The sequence below is a fragment of the Lolium perenne genome, chromosome 4 (assembly GCF_019359855.2).
Source record: "Lolium perenne isolate Kyuss_39 chromosome 4, Kyuss_2.0, whole genome shotgun sequence".
Classification (NCBI taxonomy): Eukaryota; Viridiplantae; Streptophyta; class Magnoliopsida; order Poales; family Poaceae; genus Lolium; species Lolium perenne.
This window is the reverse complement of record NC_067247.2, coordinates 135,883,879-135,903,108: the sequence shown is the minus strand read 5'-3', so window position 1 is coordinate 135,903,108 and position 19,230 is coordinate 135,883,879. Positions and strand designations below refer to the sequence as shown.

General features: G+C 46.1%; 1 protein-coding gene across 1 annotated transcript; it reads right to left on the bottom strand.

Moving 5' to 3' along the window:
- Positions 1-15,848: 15,848 nt before the first annotated feature.
- LOC139839134 (uncharacterized) lies at positions 15,849-18,758 on the bottom strand. The gene is made up of 4 exons (XM_071829180.1): positions 17,573-18,758; positions 17,319-17,434; positions 16,640-16,936; positions 15,849-16,325 (listed from the first exon to the last, which is right to left on the bottom strand). Exons 1-4 carry the CDS (start codon positions 18,756-18,758, stop codon positions 15,849-15,851), a joined length of 2,076 nt encoding a protein of 691 aa, XP_071685281.1.
- Between the last annotated feature and the right edge of the window lie 472 nt (positions 18,759-19,230).

Below are 19,230 nucleotides of genomic sequence, written 5' to 3'. Positions count from 1 at the left end.
AGACGCCGCCGCCAATCCCATCTCGGGGGATTCAGGAGATCGCCTCCGGCACCCTGCCGGAGAGGGGAATCATCTCCCGGAGGACTCTACACCGCCATGGTCGCCTCCGGAGTGATGTGTGAGTAGTTCACCCCTGGACTATGGGTCCATAGCAGTAGCTAGATGGTTGTCTTCTCCTCATTATGCTATCATTGTCGGATCTTGTGAGCTGCCTAACATGATCAAGATCATCTATTTGTAATACTCTATGTTGTGTTTGTTGGGATCCGATGGATAGTGAATGCTATGTTATGTTGATTATCAATCTATCATGTGTTGTTTATGATCTTGCATGCTCTCCGTTGCTAGTAGAGGCTCTGGCCAAGTTTTTACTTGTAACTCACAGAGGGAGTATTTATGCTCGATAGTGGGTTCATGCCTCCATTAAATGCAGGACGATGACGAGGAAAGTTCTAAGGTTGTGAATGTGCTGTTGCCACTAGGGATAAAACATCGATGCTATGTCTAAGGATGTAGTTGTCGGTTACATTACGCACCATACTTAATGCAATTGTCTGTTGTTTACAACTTAATACTGGAAGGGGTTCGGATGATAACCTGAAGGTGGACTTTTTAGGCATAGATACATGCTGGATAGCGGTCTATGTACTTTGTCGTAATGCCCAATTAAATCTCACAATACTCATCATATCATGTATGTGCATTGTCATGCCCTCATTATTTGTCAATTGCCCAACTGTAATTTGTTCACCCAACATGCTAATTCTTATGGGAGAGACACCTCTAGTGAACTGTGGACCCCGGTCCTATTCTTTACATCTGAAATATAATCTACTACAATTGTTCTTTACTGTTTTCTGCAAACATCATCATCCACACTATACATCTAATCCTTTGTTACAGCAAGCCGGTGAGATTGACAACCTCACTGTTACGTTGGGGCAAAGTACTTTGGTTGTGTTGTGCAGGTTCCACGTTGGCGCCGGAATTCCTGGTGTTGCGCCGCACTACACTCCGCCGCCATCAACCTTCAACGTGCTTCTTGGCTCCTACTGGTTCGATTAAACTTGGTTTCTTACTGAGGGAAACTTGCTGCTGTACGCATCACACCTTCCACTTGGGGTTCCCAACGGACGCGTGCTGTACGCGTATCAAGCTAAATTTCTGGCGCCGTTGCCGGGGAGATCAAGACACGCTGCAAGGGGAGTCTCCACTTCCAATCTCTTTACTTTGTTTTTGTCTTGCTTTATTTTATTTAGTACTTTGTTTGCTGCATTATATCAAACCACAAAAAAATTAGTTGCTAGCTTTACTTTATTTACTGTCTTGTTTGCATTCTCCATATTAAAAACACAAAAAAATTAGTTACTTGCATTTACTTTATCTAGTTTGCTTTATTTACTTCTGCTAAAATGAGTAATCCTGAAGTTGAAGTTCGTTCGTTTAAGCAACAAGGGGGAGAATGTTTAAAAGATGATTGGTATAGAATTAGTGATGCTCATAATAGGTGCACTAAGAAACACTCCACCACTATCCTACTCAGGAATTTTTATGTTGGTATCTCTAGCTGGAATAGGTATGTTCTTGATTGTCTCGCGGGAGGTAATTTCCTAGGCACTCCTGCTTTAGAAGCTAGTTGCATTATTGAGAGTCTATTTGGAATACCACCTGTTAATTAAGCTAAAACTGAAATCTCTCTTGAAGATGCCATGAAAAAGTTGGAAACCATAGAGCAAAACCTTCCAAGTATAGAGACTAAACTGGGAGAATTACTTAATAGCACTGATAAACTTGACAAATCTCTAGGTGGAATTAGTGAGAGAATCGCCATCCTAGAAGCTTGTGCTACTCACGATAATCAAACCCAAAGAATTAGTGAACTTGAAGAAGCTATGGGAACCTTGGGTTCAACCTTTTCATCTATTAAGTTTAGAGAGAAAGCTTATGTGGGTAAGGAGCAAAAATTCATGTATGTCTCTAAAGTGCCTAAACCAAAAAAATATTATAGGTATAAAATTGATAAAGCTCTTAATACCACTATAGAAAAAGGAGCATCTAAGATACCTAATGGGATAAATTATGAAAATGATGTTGATGCTTCGTCTCTTGATAATACTTGATACACACTTTCTGCGCCTAGCTGAAAGGCGTTAAAGAAAAGCGCTTATGGGAGACAACCCATGATTTTACTACAGTACTTTTGTTTTGTATTTGAGTCTTGGAAGTTGTTACTACTGTAGCAACCTCTCCTTATGTTAGTTTTGTTGCATTGTTGTACCAAGTAAAGTCTTTGATAGCAAGGTTCATACTAGATTTGGATTACTGCACAGAAACAGATTTCTTGCTGTCACGAATCTGGGCCTAATCCTCTGTAGGTAACTCAGAAAATTATGCCAATTTACGTGAGTGATCCTCAGATATGTACGCAACTTTCATTGAATTTGAGAATTTTCATTTGAGCAAGTCTGGTGCCTCGTAAAAATTCGTCTTTACAAACTGTTCTGGTTTGACAGATTCTGTCTTTTATTTCGCATTGCCTATTTTGCTATGCTTGATGGATTTCTTTGTTCCATTAACTTTCAGTAGCTTTGTGCAATGTCCAGAAGTGTTAAGAATGATTATGTCACCTCTGAACATGTGAATTTTGATTGTGCACTAACTCTCTAATGAGTTGTTTTGAGTTTGGTGTGGAGGAAGTTTTTAAGGATCAAGAGAGGAGGATGATACAATATGGTCAAGGAGAGTGAAAGCTCTAAGCTTGAGGATGCCCCGGTGGTTCATCCCTGCATATTTCAAGAAGACTCAAGCATCTAAGCTTGGGGATTCCCAAGGCATCCCCTTCTTCATCGACAACATTATCAGGTTCCTCTAGTGAAACTATATTTTTATTCCATCACATCTTATGTACTTTGCTTGGAGCGTCTGTTTTTTTTTGTTTTGTTTGAATAAAATGGATCCTAGCATTCATCTTGTGGGAGAGAGACACGCTCCGCTGTTGCATATGGACAAATATGTCCTTGGCTTTACTCATAATGTTCATGGCGAAGGATAATCTGCTTCGTTAATTGTTATATGGTTGGAAACGGAAAATACTACATGTGGTAATTGGTAGAATGTCTTGGATAATTTGACACTTGGCAATTGTTATAGATCATGTTTAAGCTCTTGCATCATATACTTTGCACCTATTAGTGAAGAAATACATAGAGCTTGTTGAAATTTGGTTTGCATGATTGGTCTCTCTAAAGTCTAGATATTTTCTAGTTAAGGTTTGAGCAACAAGGATGACAGTGTAGAGTCTTATAATGCCTGCAATATGTTTTTATGTGAGTCTTGCTATACCGGTTCATACTTGTGTTTGCTTCAAATAACCTTGCTAGCCTAAGGCTTGTATTGAGAAGGATTACTTCTCGTGCATCCAAATCCTTGAGCCAATAACTACGCCATTTGTGTCCACCATACCTACCTACTACATGGTATTTCTCCGCCATTCCAAAGTAAATTGCTTGAGTGCTACCTTTAAATTTCCATCCTTTGCCTTTGCAATATATAGGTCATGGGACAAATAGCTTAAAAACTACTGTGGTATTGAATATGTACTTATGCATTTTATTTCTTATAAGTTGCTTGTTGTGCGATAACCATGTTCCTGGGGACGCCATCAACTACTCTTTGATGAATATCATGTGAGTTGCTATGCATGTTCGTCTTGTCTGAAGTAAGGGCGATTTACCATGAGTTGAAAGGTTTGAGCATGCATACTGTTAGAGAAGAACATTGGGCCGCTAACTAAAGCCATGATTCATGGTGGAAGTTTCAGTTTTGGACAACAATCCTCAAATCACTTATGAGAAAATTAATTGTTGTTGAATGCTTAAGCATTAAAGAGGAGTCCATTATCTGTTGTCTATGTTGTCCCGGTATGGATGTCTAAGTTGAGAATAATCAAAAGCGAGAAATCCAATGCGAGCTTTCTCCTTAGACCTTTGTACAAAGTGGCATAGAGGTACCCCTTTGTGATACTTGGTTAAAACATATGTATTGCGGTGATAATCCAGGTAATCCGAGCTAATTAGGACAAGGTGCGGGCACTATTGGTATACTATGCATGAGGCTTGCAACTTGTAGGATATAATTTACATAACACATATGCTTTATTACTACCGTTGACAAAATTGTTTCTTGTTTTCAAAATAAAAGCTCTAGCACAAATATAGCAATCGATGCTTCCCTCTTTGAAGGGCATTTCTTATACTTTTATGTTGAGTCAGTTTACCTATTTCCTCCCACCTCAAGAAGCAAACACTTGTGTTAACTGTGCATTGATTCTTACATGCTTGCATATTTGCATTCATCATATTACTTTATGTTGACAACTATCCATGAGATATACATGTTACAAGTTGAAAGCAACCGCTGAAACTTAATCTTCCTTTGTGTTGCTTCAATACCTTTACTATGAATTTATTACTTTATGAGTTAACTCTTATGCAAGACTTATTGATGCTTGTCTTGAAAGTACTATTCATGAAAAGTCTTTGCTATATGATTCAGTTGTTTACTCATTGTCTTTACCATTATCTTGGATCGCTGCATTCATTACATATGCTTACAATAGTATTGATCAAGATCATGATGGCATGTCACTTCAGAAATTATCTTTGTTATCGTTTACCTGCTCGGGACGAGTAGGAACTAAGCTTGGGGATGCTGATACGTCTCCAACGTATCGATAATTTCTTATGTTCCATGCTACTTTATTGATGATACCTACATGTTTTATGCATACTTTATGTCATATTTATGCATTTTCCGGCACTAACCTATTAACAAGATGCCGAAGAGCCAGTTGCTGTTTTCTGCTGTTTTTGGTTTCAGAAATCCTAGTAAGGAAATATTCTCGGAATTGGACGAAATCAACGCCCAGGGGCCTATTTTTCCACGAAGCTTCCAGAAGTCCGAAGAGGAGACGAAGTGGGGCCACGAGGTGGCGACACAGCAGGGCGGCGCGGCCCAAGACCTGGCCGCGCGGCCCAAGACCTGGCCGCGCGGCCCAAGACCTGGCCGCGCGGCCCTACTGTGTGGGCCCCTCGTGACGCCCCTTGACCTGCCCTTCCGCCTACAAATAGCCTTCGTCGTGAAACCCCCAGTACCGAAAGCCACGATACGGAAAACCTTCCAGAGACGCCGCCGCCGCCAATCCCATCTCGGGGGATTCAGGAGATCGCCTCCGGCACCCTGCCGGAGAGGGGAATCATCTCCCGGAGGACTCTACACCGCCATGGTCGCCTCCGAAGTGATGTGTGAGTAGTTCACCCCTGAACTATGGGTCCATAGCAGTAGCTAGATGGTTGTCTTCTCCTCATTATGCTATCATTGTCGGATCTTGTGAGCTGCCTAACATGATCAAGATCATCTACCTGTAATACAATATGTTGTGTTTGTTGGGATCCGATGGATAGTGAATGCTATGTTATGTTGATTATCAATCTATCATGTGTTGTTTATGATCTTGCATGCTCTCCGTTGCTAGTAGAGGCTCTGGCCAAGTTTTTACTTTTAACTCCAAGAGGGAGTATTTATGCTCGATAGTGGGTTCATGCCTCCATTAAATCCGGGACAGTGACAGAAAGTTCTAAGTGTAGGGATTCGTTGCATAGAAAAAAAAATTTCCTACCGCGAGAACACAATCCAAGCCAAGATGCAATCTAGAAGACGGGAGCAACGAGGGGATGATCGAGACTCACCCTTGAAGATTTCCAAAGCCTATAAGAGTAGGCTCTTATTGCTGCAGTAGACGATCACTTGCCGCTTGCAAAAGCGCGTAGAAGATCTTGATCACGGTGCCACGATCGGGCAGCACCTCCGTACTCGGTCACACGTTCGGTGTTGATGAAGACGATGTCCTTCTCCCCGTTCCAGCGGGCAGCGGAAGTAGTAGATCCTCCTCGGAATCCCGGCAGCACGACGGCGTGGTGGCGGTGGTGTTGGAGATCTCCGACAGAGCTTCGCCTAAGCTATGTGGGAGAGAGAGGTAGGAGGGAACCGCTAGGGTTTGGGAGAGGGGGAACCGGCTAGGGCAGCCTTGAGGGGTGCGGCCATGGTGGTGTTGTGGTGGCCGGCCAGCCCCTCTCCTCCCCTATTTATATAGGTGGAAGCCCCAAGGTTTAGGTCAAAGTGTCCGAATAAGACCCCAACAAAAACCTTCCATGTGACCAAACCTAGGGGGAGTGGGACTCCCCCCTTTCCTTGGTGGGGTGGCCGGCCACCATGGTGGGGAGTCCACTTGGGACTCCTCCTCCCTTAGGCTGGCCGGCCAAGGTGGGTGGAGTCCCAGAGGGACTCCACCTTCCATCCTTATTTCTTCCGGACTCTTCTAGAACCTTCTAGAACCTTCCAAAGAAAATACCGGATCATTTTCAAACCTAGAAAATGACTTCCTATATATGAATCTTATTCTCCGGACCATTCCGGAACTCCTCGTGATGTCCTGGATCCCATCCGAGACTCCGAACAAAACTTCGAACTCCATTCCATATTCCATATCTACTTTAAATGACATCAAACCTTAAGTGTGTCACCCTACGGTTCGCGAACTATGTAGACATGGTTGAGACTTCTCTCCGACCAATAACCAATAGCGGGATCTGGAGATCCATAATGGCTCCCACATATTCAACGATGACTTTAGTGATCGAATGAACCATTCACATACGATATCAATTCCCTTTGTCACGCGATATTTTACTTGTCCGAGGTTTGATCATCGGTATCACTCTATACCTTGTTTAACCTCGTCTCCTGACAAGTACTCTTTACTCGTACCATGGTATGTGGTCTCTTATGAACTTATTCATATGCTTGCAAGACATTAGACGACATTCCACCAAGAGGGCCCAGAGTATATCTATCCGTCATCGGGATGGACAAATCCCACTGTTGATCCATATGCCTCAACTCATACTTTCCGGATACTTAATCCCACCTTTATAACCACCCATTTACGCAGTGGCGTTTGATATAATCAAAGTACCTTTCCGGTATAAGTGATTTACATGATCTCATGGCTATAAGGACTAGGTAACTATGTATCGAAAGCTTATAGCAAATAACTTAATGACGTGATCTTATGCTACGCTTAATTGGGTGTGTCCATTACATCATTCATATAATGACATAACCTTGTTATTAATAACATCCAATGTTCATGATCTCGAAACCATGATTATCTATTAATCAACAAGCTAGTTATACAAGAGGCTTACTAGGGACTCCTTGTTGTTCACATAACACACATGTATCAATGTTTCGGTTAATACAATTATAGCATGGTATGTAAACATTATCATAAACACAAAGATATATTATAATAACCATTTTATTATTGCCTCTTGGGCATATCTCCAACAGTCTCCCACTTGCACTAGAGTCAATAATCTAGTTTTCATTTGTAAAGATATAACACTTTGGCCTTCCGGTGCTTTATCATGTTTTGCTCACGGGAGAGGTTTTAGTCAACGGACCTGACATGCTCAGAACCGTATGTATTTTGTAATTCATTTGCGTCTCAACACATCACTCATTTCCAAATGAGTCGGCATTATATATGTTTGGTCTTCTGGTGGAACCTTAATTTCGCAGTCTGAAATATGTCACTAATATTGTCACACACAATATAGTTTCAAAGTTCTGACTCTGTCGGAACTACACCAAGTTCTCAAAGAACCTCTTGACTTTAACATCCTTTGTAATTGTCAAAACAATCACATACTCTGCCTTATTTTGTAGAATCCATCACAATATTTAGAACTTCATAAACCTTATCAAGTTCTATTGTCCTCTCACTCAAATACTTCGCTAGAAAACTATTTCTTGGAAATAAGCAAGTAATATTAACAAACACTTTTGTCTTTTACTTCATAGTGGAAAGAATTCCCTATCAATTCTTTGGGATAACCAACAAAGACATTCATCCGATTTTGGTTGTAAACTTATTTACTTATGCTATGCATACCAAAATTTAAGAAAGGACTATTAGGGTTCATACCCATGCCATAACTCGTATGGTGTCATTCCTACGGATCATGATGATGCTCTATTCAGTGAAGCGGTAGTCTCTAAAGCATAATCCACAAAAATATAATGGCTTTATTTTATTTTATCTCATCATTAATCCAACAAAGTTTGGATACATCTCTTGGATACTTCATCATCACTATGATACTCCAAGAAACGTGAGTTGTAGAACAATTTCATAACTCTCTTAGATGTTCGCTAAAACTCGTAATTCAAATATTTCCACCATGATCCAATCATAGATATTTGACTTTTCTATTACGATGATTTCCACTTCATGCTGAAAATTATTTGAATCCATTCAAATGTTTCAAACTTCTTCCTTATCGAATATATCCACATATATATACTCAATTCATTGTTTGAAGTTTTCATGAAGTAGAAGAATCTCCCGCACACAACTATGCCCAGTGAACCATATACATCATCATGTATGTTTCCACTAAGTTAGTTGCCCGTTCAAAACTTGGCCTATGAACGGTATTTCAGTCATTCCTTTTAGAAGAGATTTGCAAGCGCCAAATGATTCATAAATCAAATGACTCCAATAATCCATTTGCATGGAGTTTCTTCATGCGTTCCTTTCCAACATGACCTAAATGGCGATTCCACAAATAAGTGGAATTCAAATAATTTGCCTTACGGCATTTTAGCGTCAGTGTTATGTATGTGTGTTTCACCATTAAAATTTATAATAACTTATCCATCGTACATGGAGTAATGTCATAATTTGAACAACTCATTGTTTTTATTTGACAAGAGCAAAATAACAATTATTAAGTTCTTTATTATAAATTCTAAGGGCTATATAGAATGCCAACGATGAACATAATAACACTTTATTTTTGTTCCAGACGTGCATTACTATCATATTCCTTGTCAGTCACTTAGGCCATTGTATTCTTGTATTGCGTTGTTTTGTATGACACTTCATACCAACCAATATGGTACAAATACCCAAGAATTTCATTGTGTGACCAAACCAGGAATACATCCATAACATGTATATCTTTTATATACACCTGAGCTAGACTTTTCTTTCTTTCTGCCAATAATCTTTTGTAGTTTCTCTTTTAGCTTTCCTCATTATTCAGAAAGACACTTCAACATCAATAACTTCTAGGTTTGTTGGTCAAATACCAATAACTTTGAGGTTCTTACTTTGAAGTTGATCATCATATGACAAGTGTTCCGGATTTCACTATTAGTAACCTTGTAATATGATGAACAATTTCACTCATAATTTTATCCATTGTAGCATGATGACTTTCCGAGACCATGTCTGTACATGCTAGACTCGTAAAGTTTTAACCTTAGTATTCGCATGTGCAAATCTGGCTTGCACCCGTTGTATGCACACGTAGAATCTATAACACCCGATCATCACATGATGCTTCGATACGACGAGTCTTAGCAACGGTGCATACTAAGGACGACTACTTCATGGATATGCGAATATTGTTAGTGCCCCAATAGTTGGAGGATTGGGACGCCTTGCGTCTTCAACCTTCGTACATTCCCATAAAACTTATGAGTTTATGTAGTCTCACCAAATTATATTCTATCATCTTGCAATAAGGTCTTAGATATCACATATATCTCATACCTTGATTATATCTGAAAACTAAATTTTCAGCTCCTTACTTTTCAAACAAATTTGAACTTCAAGTTTAACGGAGACAAGATAACTTTAGGTACTAATTGAAACCATAGTTCTATGAATCAACAATGTGAGGTTTACTAAAAGTTTGCAATAGGACTTAATCATTTCTTGATTCTTTAACAATACGGTACCAGTCCGTAAAGTTTCTTGTCAGATTTTAACAGTATTTCTATCTCAATTACAAGACTAGCGCATGGTAGAAAAATGGATGCCAATACTACAAAATTAATTCAAAATACTACTCAGACTATGTTTATGATAATTAGTTCATGTTTTAATCTAATTACTAATGAACTCCCACTTAATACAACATCCCTCATAGTTGTTAAGTGGTACACGATCCAAATCCACTACACCAAAACTGATCATCACGTGAGATGATGTAGCTTCAATGGTGAACATCAACATGTTGATCATATCATCCATATGACTTGTGTTCAACCTTTCGGTTTCCGTTGTCCCGAGGCCATGTCTGTACATGCTAGGCTCGTCAAGCAAACCCAAGTATTCCGCGTGTGCAACATGGCTTACACCCGTTGTATATGAACGTTGAATCTATCACATCCGATCATCACGAGATGCTTTGAAACGACGAACTTTGGCAACGGTGCATACGAGGGGAGAACACTTTATTATCTTGATATTAATGTGAGGGATCATCTTATAATGCTACCGCCGCGTTCTAAGCAAAATAAGATGCATAAAGGATTAACATCACATGCAATTCATATGTGATATGATATGGCCCTTTTGTCTTTGCGCCTTTGATCTTCATCTCCAAAGCACGGACATGATCTCCATCATCAACGGGCATGATCTCCATCATCGTCGGCGTAGCGTCAAGGTCCATGGCGCCGTCTTCATGGTTATTCACCTCATGTAGCAACTATTACAACTACTTTGAAATACTACTCAACATGAAATTTAAAGACAACCATAAGGCTCCTGCCGGTTGCCACAATACAATAATGATCATCTCATACATATTCATCATCACATCATGGCCATATCACATCACCAAACCCTGCAAAAACAAGTTAGACGTCTCTAATTTGGTTTGCATATTTTACGTGGTTTAGGGTTTTCGAGTAAGATCTAATCTACCTACGAACAAGAACCACAACGGTGATACTAGTGTTGTCAATAGAAAGAGTAAATTGAATCTTCACTATGGTGGGAGAGACAGACACCCGCAAAGCCACTTATGCAATACAAGTTGCATGTCGAACGTGGAGCAAGTCTCATGAACGTGGTCATGTAAAGTTAGCCCGAGCCGCTTCATCCCACCATGCCACAAAGATGCAAAGTACTCGAACTAAAGACAACATTAGCATCAACGCCCACAAAACCATTGTGTTCTACTCTTGCAACCATCTATGCATAGACACGGCTCTGATACCACTGTAGGGATTCGTTGCATAGAAAAAAAAAATTCCTACCGCGAGAACGCAATCCAAGCCAAGATGCAATCTAGAAGACGGGAGCAACGAGGGGATGATCGAGACTCACCCTTGAAGATTTCCAAAGCCTATAAGAGTAGGCTCTTATTGCTGCAGTAGACGATCACTTGCCGCTTGCAAAAGCGCGTAGAAGATCTTGATCACGGTGCCACGATCGGGCAGCACCTCCGTACTCGGTCACACGTTCGGTGTTGATGAAGACGACGTCCTTCTCCCCGTTCCAGCGGGCAGCGGAAGTAGTAGATCCTCCTCGGAATCCCGGCAGCACGACGGCGTGGTGGCGGTGGTGTTGGAGATCTCCGACAGAGCTTCGCCTAAGCTATGTGGGAGAGAGAGGTAGGAGGGAACCGCTAGGGTTTGGGAGAGGGGGCGCCGGCTAGGGCAGCCTTGAGGGGTGCGGCCATGGTGGTGTTGTGGTGGCCGGCCAGCCCCTCTCCTCCCCTCTTTATATAGGTGGAAGCCCCAAGGTTTAGGTCAAAGTGTCCGAATAAGACCCCAACAATAACCTTCCATGTGACCAAACCTAGGGGGAGTGGGACTCCCCCCTTTCCTTGGTGGGGTGGCCGGCCACCATGGTGGGGAGTCCACTTGGGACTCCTCCTCCCTTAGGCTGGCCGGCCAAGGTGGGTGGAGTCCCTCTGGGACTCCACCTTCCATCCTTATTTCTTCCGGACTCTTCTAGAACCTTATAGAACCTTCCAGAGAAAATACCGGATCATTTTCAAACCTAGAAAATGACTTCCTATATATGAATCTTATTCTCCGGACCATTCCGGAACTCCTCGTGATGTCCTGGATCCCATCCGAGACTCCGAACAAAACTTCGAACTCCATTCCATATTCCATATCTACTTTAAATGACATCAAACCTTAAGTGTGTCACCCTACGGTTCGCGAACTATGTAGACATGGTTGAGACTTCTCTCCGACCAATAACCAATAGCGGGATCTGGAGATCCATAATGGCTCCCACATATTCAACGATGACTTTAGTGATCGAATGAACCATTCACATACGATACCAATTCCCTTTGTCACGCGATATTTTACTTGTCCGAGGTTTGATCATCGGTATCACTCTATACCTTGTTCAACCTCGTCTCCTGACAAGTACTCTTTACTCGTACCGTGGTATGTGGTCTCTTATGAACTTATTCATATGCTTGCAAGACATTAGACGACATTCCACCGAGAGGGCCCAGAGTATATCTATCCGTCATCGGGATGGACAAATCCCACTGTTGATCCATATGCCTCAACTCATACTTTCCGGATACTTAATCCCACCTTTATAACCACCCATTTACGCAGTGGCGTTTGATGTAATCAAAGTACCTTTCCGGTATAAGTGATTTGCATGATCTCATGGTCATAAGGACTAGGTAACTATGTATCGAAATCTTATATCAAATAACTTAATGACGTGATATTATGCTACGCTTAATTGGGTGTGTCCATTACATCATTCATATAATGACATAACCTTGTTATTAATAACATCCAATGTTCATGATCACGAAACCATGATCATCTATTAATCAACAAGCTAGTTATACAAGAGGCTTACTAGGGACTCCTTGTTGTTCACATAACACACATGTATCAATGTTTCGGTTAATACAATTATAGCATGGTATGTAAACATTATCATAAACACAAAGATATATTATAATAACCATTTTATTATTGCCTCTTGGGCATATCTCCAACACTAAGGTTGTGGATGTGCTGTTGCCACTAGGGATAAAACATCGATGCTATGTCTAAGGATGTAGTTGTCGGTTACATTACGCACCATACTTAATGCAATTGTCTGTTGTTTACAACTTAATACTGGAAGGGGTTCGGATGATAACCTGAAGGTGGACTTTTTAGGCATAGATGCATGCTGGATAGCGGTCTATGTACTTTGTCGTAATGCCCAATTAAATCTCACAATACTCATCATATCATGTATGTGCATTGTCATGCCCTCATTATTTGTCAATTGCCCAACTGTAATTTGTTCACCCAACATGCTAATTCTTATGGGAGAGACACCTCTAGTGAACTGTGGACCCCGGTCCTATTCTTTACATCTGAAATACAATCTACTACAATTGTTCTTTACTGTTTTCTACAAACACCATCATCCAAACTATACATCTAATCCTTTGTTACAGCAAGCCGGTGAGATTGACAACCTCACTGGGGCGCCACACAAAAGGGTTAGATGGGTGAAATAGTTTCGCCGGAGGGTCAGTCTGTGCTTTTATTTCACTTTTGGGTTATTTTTGTGCAAATCGCCCTCAAGGTGCCAAGGATCAACAGTGAACACAAGTATTCACCCAAAGGCTGGCATTCATTGTCTGAACGTGGTGATGGGAACAAAGATAGTACTCTATGCCTTGGAATATGTCAGGAGTGGAAATGCAGAAATGCAGGGGTCAAGGAAACATATGGATATATCAGTACATTGGCCGTTTTTGAGGGAAGAGGAGTTTGATGGAAGTGGAAATTTTTCAACTGACAGCATGACAATGAGCAGCATGCACAACAACCCCACAATCAGCATTGGGAACCATGAGCTCTGAACGGGCTGGTGTTACTTTCATTCCGAGCTTCATGTATGACAGAGGCCTTGCAGGCTGCGTATTCCGTACATGTGCATTAGCTTCCTCGGTACCATTTATAATTGAAGCCTGACTCACACATGTGCTCCCAATGGGCATTGACATGGGGTTACAGAAGTTAAAGGGCAATGGTGAACAAACTCAGTGGTTAGTCAGCAATGTTGTGACCATACCCAACAACGTCTATGTTTCAGCTCTATCAAAAATCAAGAGGCTCTCTCAGACTAGTAAGGCGGGCCATCAAGGTGTGATTGCACTATTCTTCTGGGTTCCCACGAACTTGGAGTTGGAGGGTCAGGCTAATCGATACTGGAATATTCCATGGGATCCTGAAGGCTACTCACTATATACTGTAGCTCTGAAAAAAGGTGGACTACTGTAGAGAGAGATGCAATGCTCGATGTATTGATCGGATGCATATGGCGGTACATATATAGGCCACGTCCTCGACTATAGAAGGAAGGAGGCGGGCCCAATAGTAAATACAAAGATATGTATCGCTATACAATAACTACCGAGGATACACATCCGGATATACAAGATATGTATCTCAACACCCCCCGCAGTCGAAGCGTCGCCTGGTCGAACGCATAGACTGGACCGGAACTCCTCAAAAGATTCCGTAGGAAGACCCTTTGTCATGATATCCGCAAATTGTTGGGAGGTGGGCACATGAAGAACTCGAATGTCTCCAAGGGCCACTTGTTCCAGAACAAAATGGATGTCCAGCTCAATATGCTTGCTGCGGCGATGGAGGACCGGGTTGGCGGAGAGGTAGACGGCGGAGACGTTGTCGCAGTAGACCACGGTGGCTTTGGCGACAGGACATGAGAGCTCAACGAGGAGTTGCCGCAGCCAGGAGACCTCAGCAACCGCGTTAGCAACAGCCCGGTACTCCGCTTCGGCGCTGGAGCGAGAGACCGTGGGCTGTCGCTTAGACGACCAGGAGATGAGCGAAGGTCCGAAGTAGACGCAGTAGCCAGACATGGAGCGACACGTGTCAGGGCAGCCGGCCCAATCGGCGTCCGAGTAGACGACGATGTCCGTGGCGGTGGAGGCGTGGAGAGAGAGACCGAAGTCCATGGTACCACGAATGTAGCGGAGGATCCGCTTGACCGCAGCCCAATGAGGATCCCGCGGAGCATGCATGTGAAGGCACACCTGCTGAACAACATACTGCAGCTCGGGGCGAGTCAAGGTGAGGTACTGCAGGGCACCGATGATGGAGCGATAAGATGACGCATCCGTGGCCAAGGAACCGTTTGTGGCGGAGAGCTTGGACTTCGTGTCGACCGGCGTGGCCGCGGGTTTGCAATTAAGCATACCGGCGCGGTCTAGGAGCTCATGGGCGTACTTGCGCTGATGAAGGAAGAAGCCGTCGGTGCGACGTACGACCTCGATGCCGAGGAAGTAGAGCAGAGGCCCCAAGTCCTTGAGGGCAAACTCAGCGCGAAGACGCTCCGTGAGCTGTCGCAGGAGGTCCGTGGAGCTGGCCGTTAAGATGATGTCGTCGACGTAGAGCAGCAGGTACGCGGTGGTGGCGCCGTTGTTGTACACGAACAGCGATGCATCGGAGCGGGTGGAGCGGAAGCCGAGTTGGTGAAGAAACGCTGCGATGCGCTGGTACCAGGCGCGTGGGGCCTGCTTGAGCCCGTATAACGAGCGCGAGAGCAGGCACACATGGTCGGGGTGGGCGCTGTCGACGAAACCAGTGGGCTGCTGGCAGAAGACCTGCTCCTCTAGATGGCCGTGATGGAAGGCGTTGGAGACGTCCTTCTGATGCACGGGCCATGCACGGGAGACCGCGAGCTGAAGAACAGTGCGGATCGTCCCGGGCTTGACAACCGGGGCGAAGGTGTCGGTGAAGTCGACGCCGGCGCCGCGAAACCACGAACCACCCACCGCGCCTTGTGGCGGTCGAGAGTACCGTCCGGATGGAACTTGTGCTTGAAGACCCACTTCCCGGTGATGATGTTGGCGTGAGGGGGGCGGGGAACAAGCGTCCATGTCTGGTTCCGCTGCAGGGCGTCGAACTCGTCATGCATGGCCGTAAACCACTGTGGGTCGCGGAGAGCAGCCTGGGCAGAGGCGGGTAGGGGCGACGGTGTGGCTGGCGAAGGCGCGAAAGTTGACGCGGTGCATACATACTCGTCCGAGGGGTACCGCGTGCTCGGGACGCAAATCCCCGCACGAGCGCGCGTGAGGGGGCCCGTCGCCGGCGGCGGAGGAGGCGGAGGCGGGGCCGGAGGCGAGGCATCGCCCGAGCTGGGGCTCGAGGGAGACGCGGTAGAGGGCGCAGATGACACGGCGGTGCCCGAGGCAGTGCTCGAGGGCGACGCGGGCGGTGTCGGGGGCGAGGCAGCGGCTCCCGAGTCGGGGCTCGAGGGCGCCACGTGTGAGCCCGAGGCAGTGCTCGAGGGCGTCACGGGAGGCGTCGCAGCTGGAGTAGGGGGAGCGCACGGGGGCGCTACCGAGCCAGGGACCTCCACCAAGGTAGGGCCGCGACGCCGCGGACTGTCAGTCGCGGGAGGAGAAGTCCTCACCTGTTCCTGTGCAAATGGAAAACATTGCTCATCAAAGTACACGTGCCGGGACGTGATGACGCGATGAGAGACTGGATCATAGCAACGGTAGCCTTTGGTGTTATCCAGGTAACCGAGAAATACACACGGAATGGAGCGAGGTGCGAGTTTATGAGGGGTGGTGGCAGTGGTGCTAGGGAAACAACGAAACCCAAAAATGCGGAGACCGTCGTATGAAGGGGGTGAGCCAAACAGGAGGTTATGGGGTGTGTAATTCCAGCGAGGGCGACAAGGGCGTAGGTTGACTAAGAGGGTGGCGGTGGAGAGGGCGTCCGGCCAGAACTGGGGGGGCATGTGGGCGTGGAACAAGAGGGTACGGACGGAGTCATTGAGAGTGCGTAGGACGCGCTCGGCGCGACCGTTCTGCTGGGAGGTGTATGGGCAAGTTAGGCGAAAGATGGTGCCGTGGGTGGAGAGGAGGGTACGGATGGTGGTGTTGTCGAACTCCTTGGCGTTGTCAGTTTGGAGGGCGAGGATGGGACGACCGAACTGCGTAGACACATAAGAATAAAAGGCGGCGAGTGTTGAGGCGACGTCAGATTTCTTACGAAGAGGAAAAGTCCAGACAAAGTGAGAAAAATCATCGAGAAGAACAAGATAATAAAGAAAACCAGAATGACTCGGTATAGGGGACGTCCATACATCACTATGAAGTATGAAAGGGAAAAGATGCAACTGTGGATGAAGTACTAAAAGGAAGCCGAACATGTTTGCCTAGTCGGCAGGCGTCACATGAGTGAGCTGCCATTTTATTACATGAAAAAGAAAAGCCTCTCATTATTTGGCGGAGGGAGGTGGAGCTGGGATGGCCAAGACGAGCGTGCCAAAGGTCGACGCCGGCAGAGAGCGCCCGAGGTGCAGCGTGAGTGGAGGGAGATGGCTGAACGGGGTACAGGTCGCCGGGACTCTCACAGCGGTGCAAAACCATCCGGGTACGGGCGTCCTTTACAGAAAAACGAAACTCGTCAAATTCCACAGTTATAGAGTTATCACGAGAAAGAGTTTTGACGGAAACTAGGTTCTGAACAAGTTGTGGTGAAACTAAGACAATATTAAGAGACAATGGTGTAGAGTTAGAAGGAAAAGGAGTGGAGCCAATATGAGAGATGGGAAGACCAGCACCGTTACCGACGATGATGCGAGAGGAAGTGGATGTCGGAGATGAAGTGGAAAGGTTACCCGGGTGAGCAGCCATGTGTGCGCAGGCTCCGGTGTCCATGAACCATTCGCCACCGCTAGAGTAAGCGCCCGGCGAGGGGGCGTACTGAAGGGCGGTGTACAGCGCGGGGTCCCAGGGGACCGTCGGGGCCTGCGGCATCATGCCGCTGTAGACGGGGGCGTAGGGCGGGCCGGCGGGAGCCTGCGGTGGCGCAGCGATGAAGGCCTGGTGCGTCGGTGGACGGGGGCCGACTGTGTCGGGAACGGGGGGTGCGGAACGGGCATGGTGTAGGCGTGCACGACCCCCCGTCCAGGGGTTGTGTCCACCCGCCCACGGTGGAGTGGGGTGTGAGTACCCGGGGCGAGGACCGATGATGCCAGGGCCGCCGTTGTTGCCACCGCCACGGCCACCACCGCGGCCACGGCGACGGCGATGACCACCGCCCCCTCCTCCTTGGTGTTGCTGCAGTTGAGGCGCAGGTTGTGGAGGGGCGGGGGTGGGCGCCGGTGGAGCTCTGCCGCCATGAGGAAGGACGCTGTTGCCGCTGGCCCATAGAGCGGTGTGAACCGCCCGGGTGCGCACACCCTTCAGCCGCCGTTCCTCCAGCCTGAGGTAGTCGACCGCCCGCTCGAACGTAGGGTTGGTCATGAGGGTGAGGTTGGAGGCGGCGTTGCCGAGGTCCTCGTTGAGGCCGGCGGTGAGGGTGGAGAGGAGGAGCTCATCGCCAATCCGGAACCCAAGGTCCTGGAGCTCGTCGGAGATGGCCTTGAGGCGCAGGCAGTAGGCGTCCAAGGCTTGATCGCCCTGGGGTGTGCCGAAGAATTCCTGCTGCAAAAAGACAACATGTTGGAGCTTGTTATTGGTGAAGAGGCCGTTGATCTTTCCCCACACCGTGCGGGCATCATCTCCCTCCCGAACGACGGTCTGGAAGATGTCCGGCGAGACGGTGAGGAAGAGCCAGCGGATGAAGGTGGCGTCGATGGCCAGCCAGTCGGAGTCGCATGCGAGGAGGTCGGCGGTGCCGTCGATGTGGTCGCGCAGGTTGTACTCGCGGAAGAGGAGGTAGAAGTACGTCTTCCAGGCGAGGTAGTTGGCGGCGGTGGTGGACAGCTTGACGGGGACATGGTCGGTGATGTTGATGGCGCGGAGCTGGCCTGGGTCGGGGATGGAGGAGTCGGCGAAGGGGTTGGAGCTAGGGGTGGACATGATGGGGAAGAGGAGGCGGCGCGCGGCTGGAGAGGACAGGCGGCGCGGCTAGGGTTGAGGGGTGGGGTGCGGCGCACGGGGGAAGAGAGAGGCGGCGCACGGCTAGGGTTGAGGGGTGGGGGGCGGCGCACAGGGGGAGAGAGGCGGCGCGCGGAGGTAGGATCTAGGCGGTGTCTGATACCATGTAGAGAGAGATGCAATGCTCGATGTATTGATCGGATGCATATGGCGGTACATATATAGGCCACGTCCTCGACTATACAAGGAAGGAGGTGGGCCCAATAGTAAATACAAAAATATGTATCGCTATACAATAACTACAGAGGATACACATCCGGATATACAAGATATGTATCTCAACAACTACTCTTCTGAATTGTTATGAACAACTTCTGGGGTCGTCAATACTGCTTGCAGGTGCATTTCGAATCTGGTTGGTAGCATGGAATGTTGATGGCTTGGTGTTCTCCAT

Coding starts and splice junctions, on each gene's coding strand:
- LOC139839134 (XM_071829180.1), bottom strand. CDS start 18,758: ATGTCCACCCCTAGCTCCAACCCCTTCGCCGACTCCTCCATCCCCGAC. Junction 17,435..17,572: donor ACACATGGCTGCTCACCCGG/GTAACCTTTCCA, acceptor ATATTGTCTTAG/TTTCACCACAACTTGTTCAG. Junction 16,937..17,318: donor AGGACGCCCGTACCCGGATG/GTTTTGCACCGC, acceptor CCTCTTCGTAAG/AAATCTGACGTCGCCTCAAC.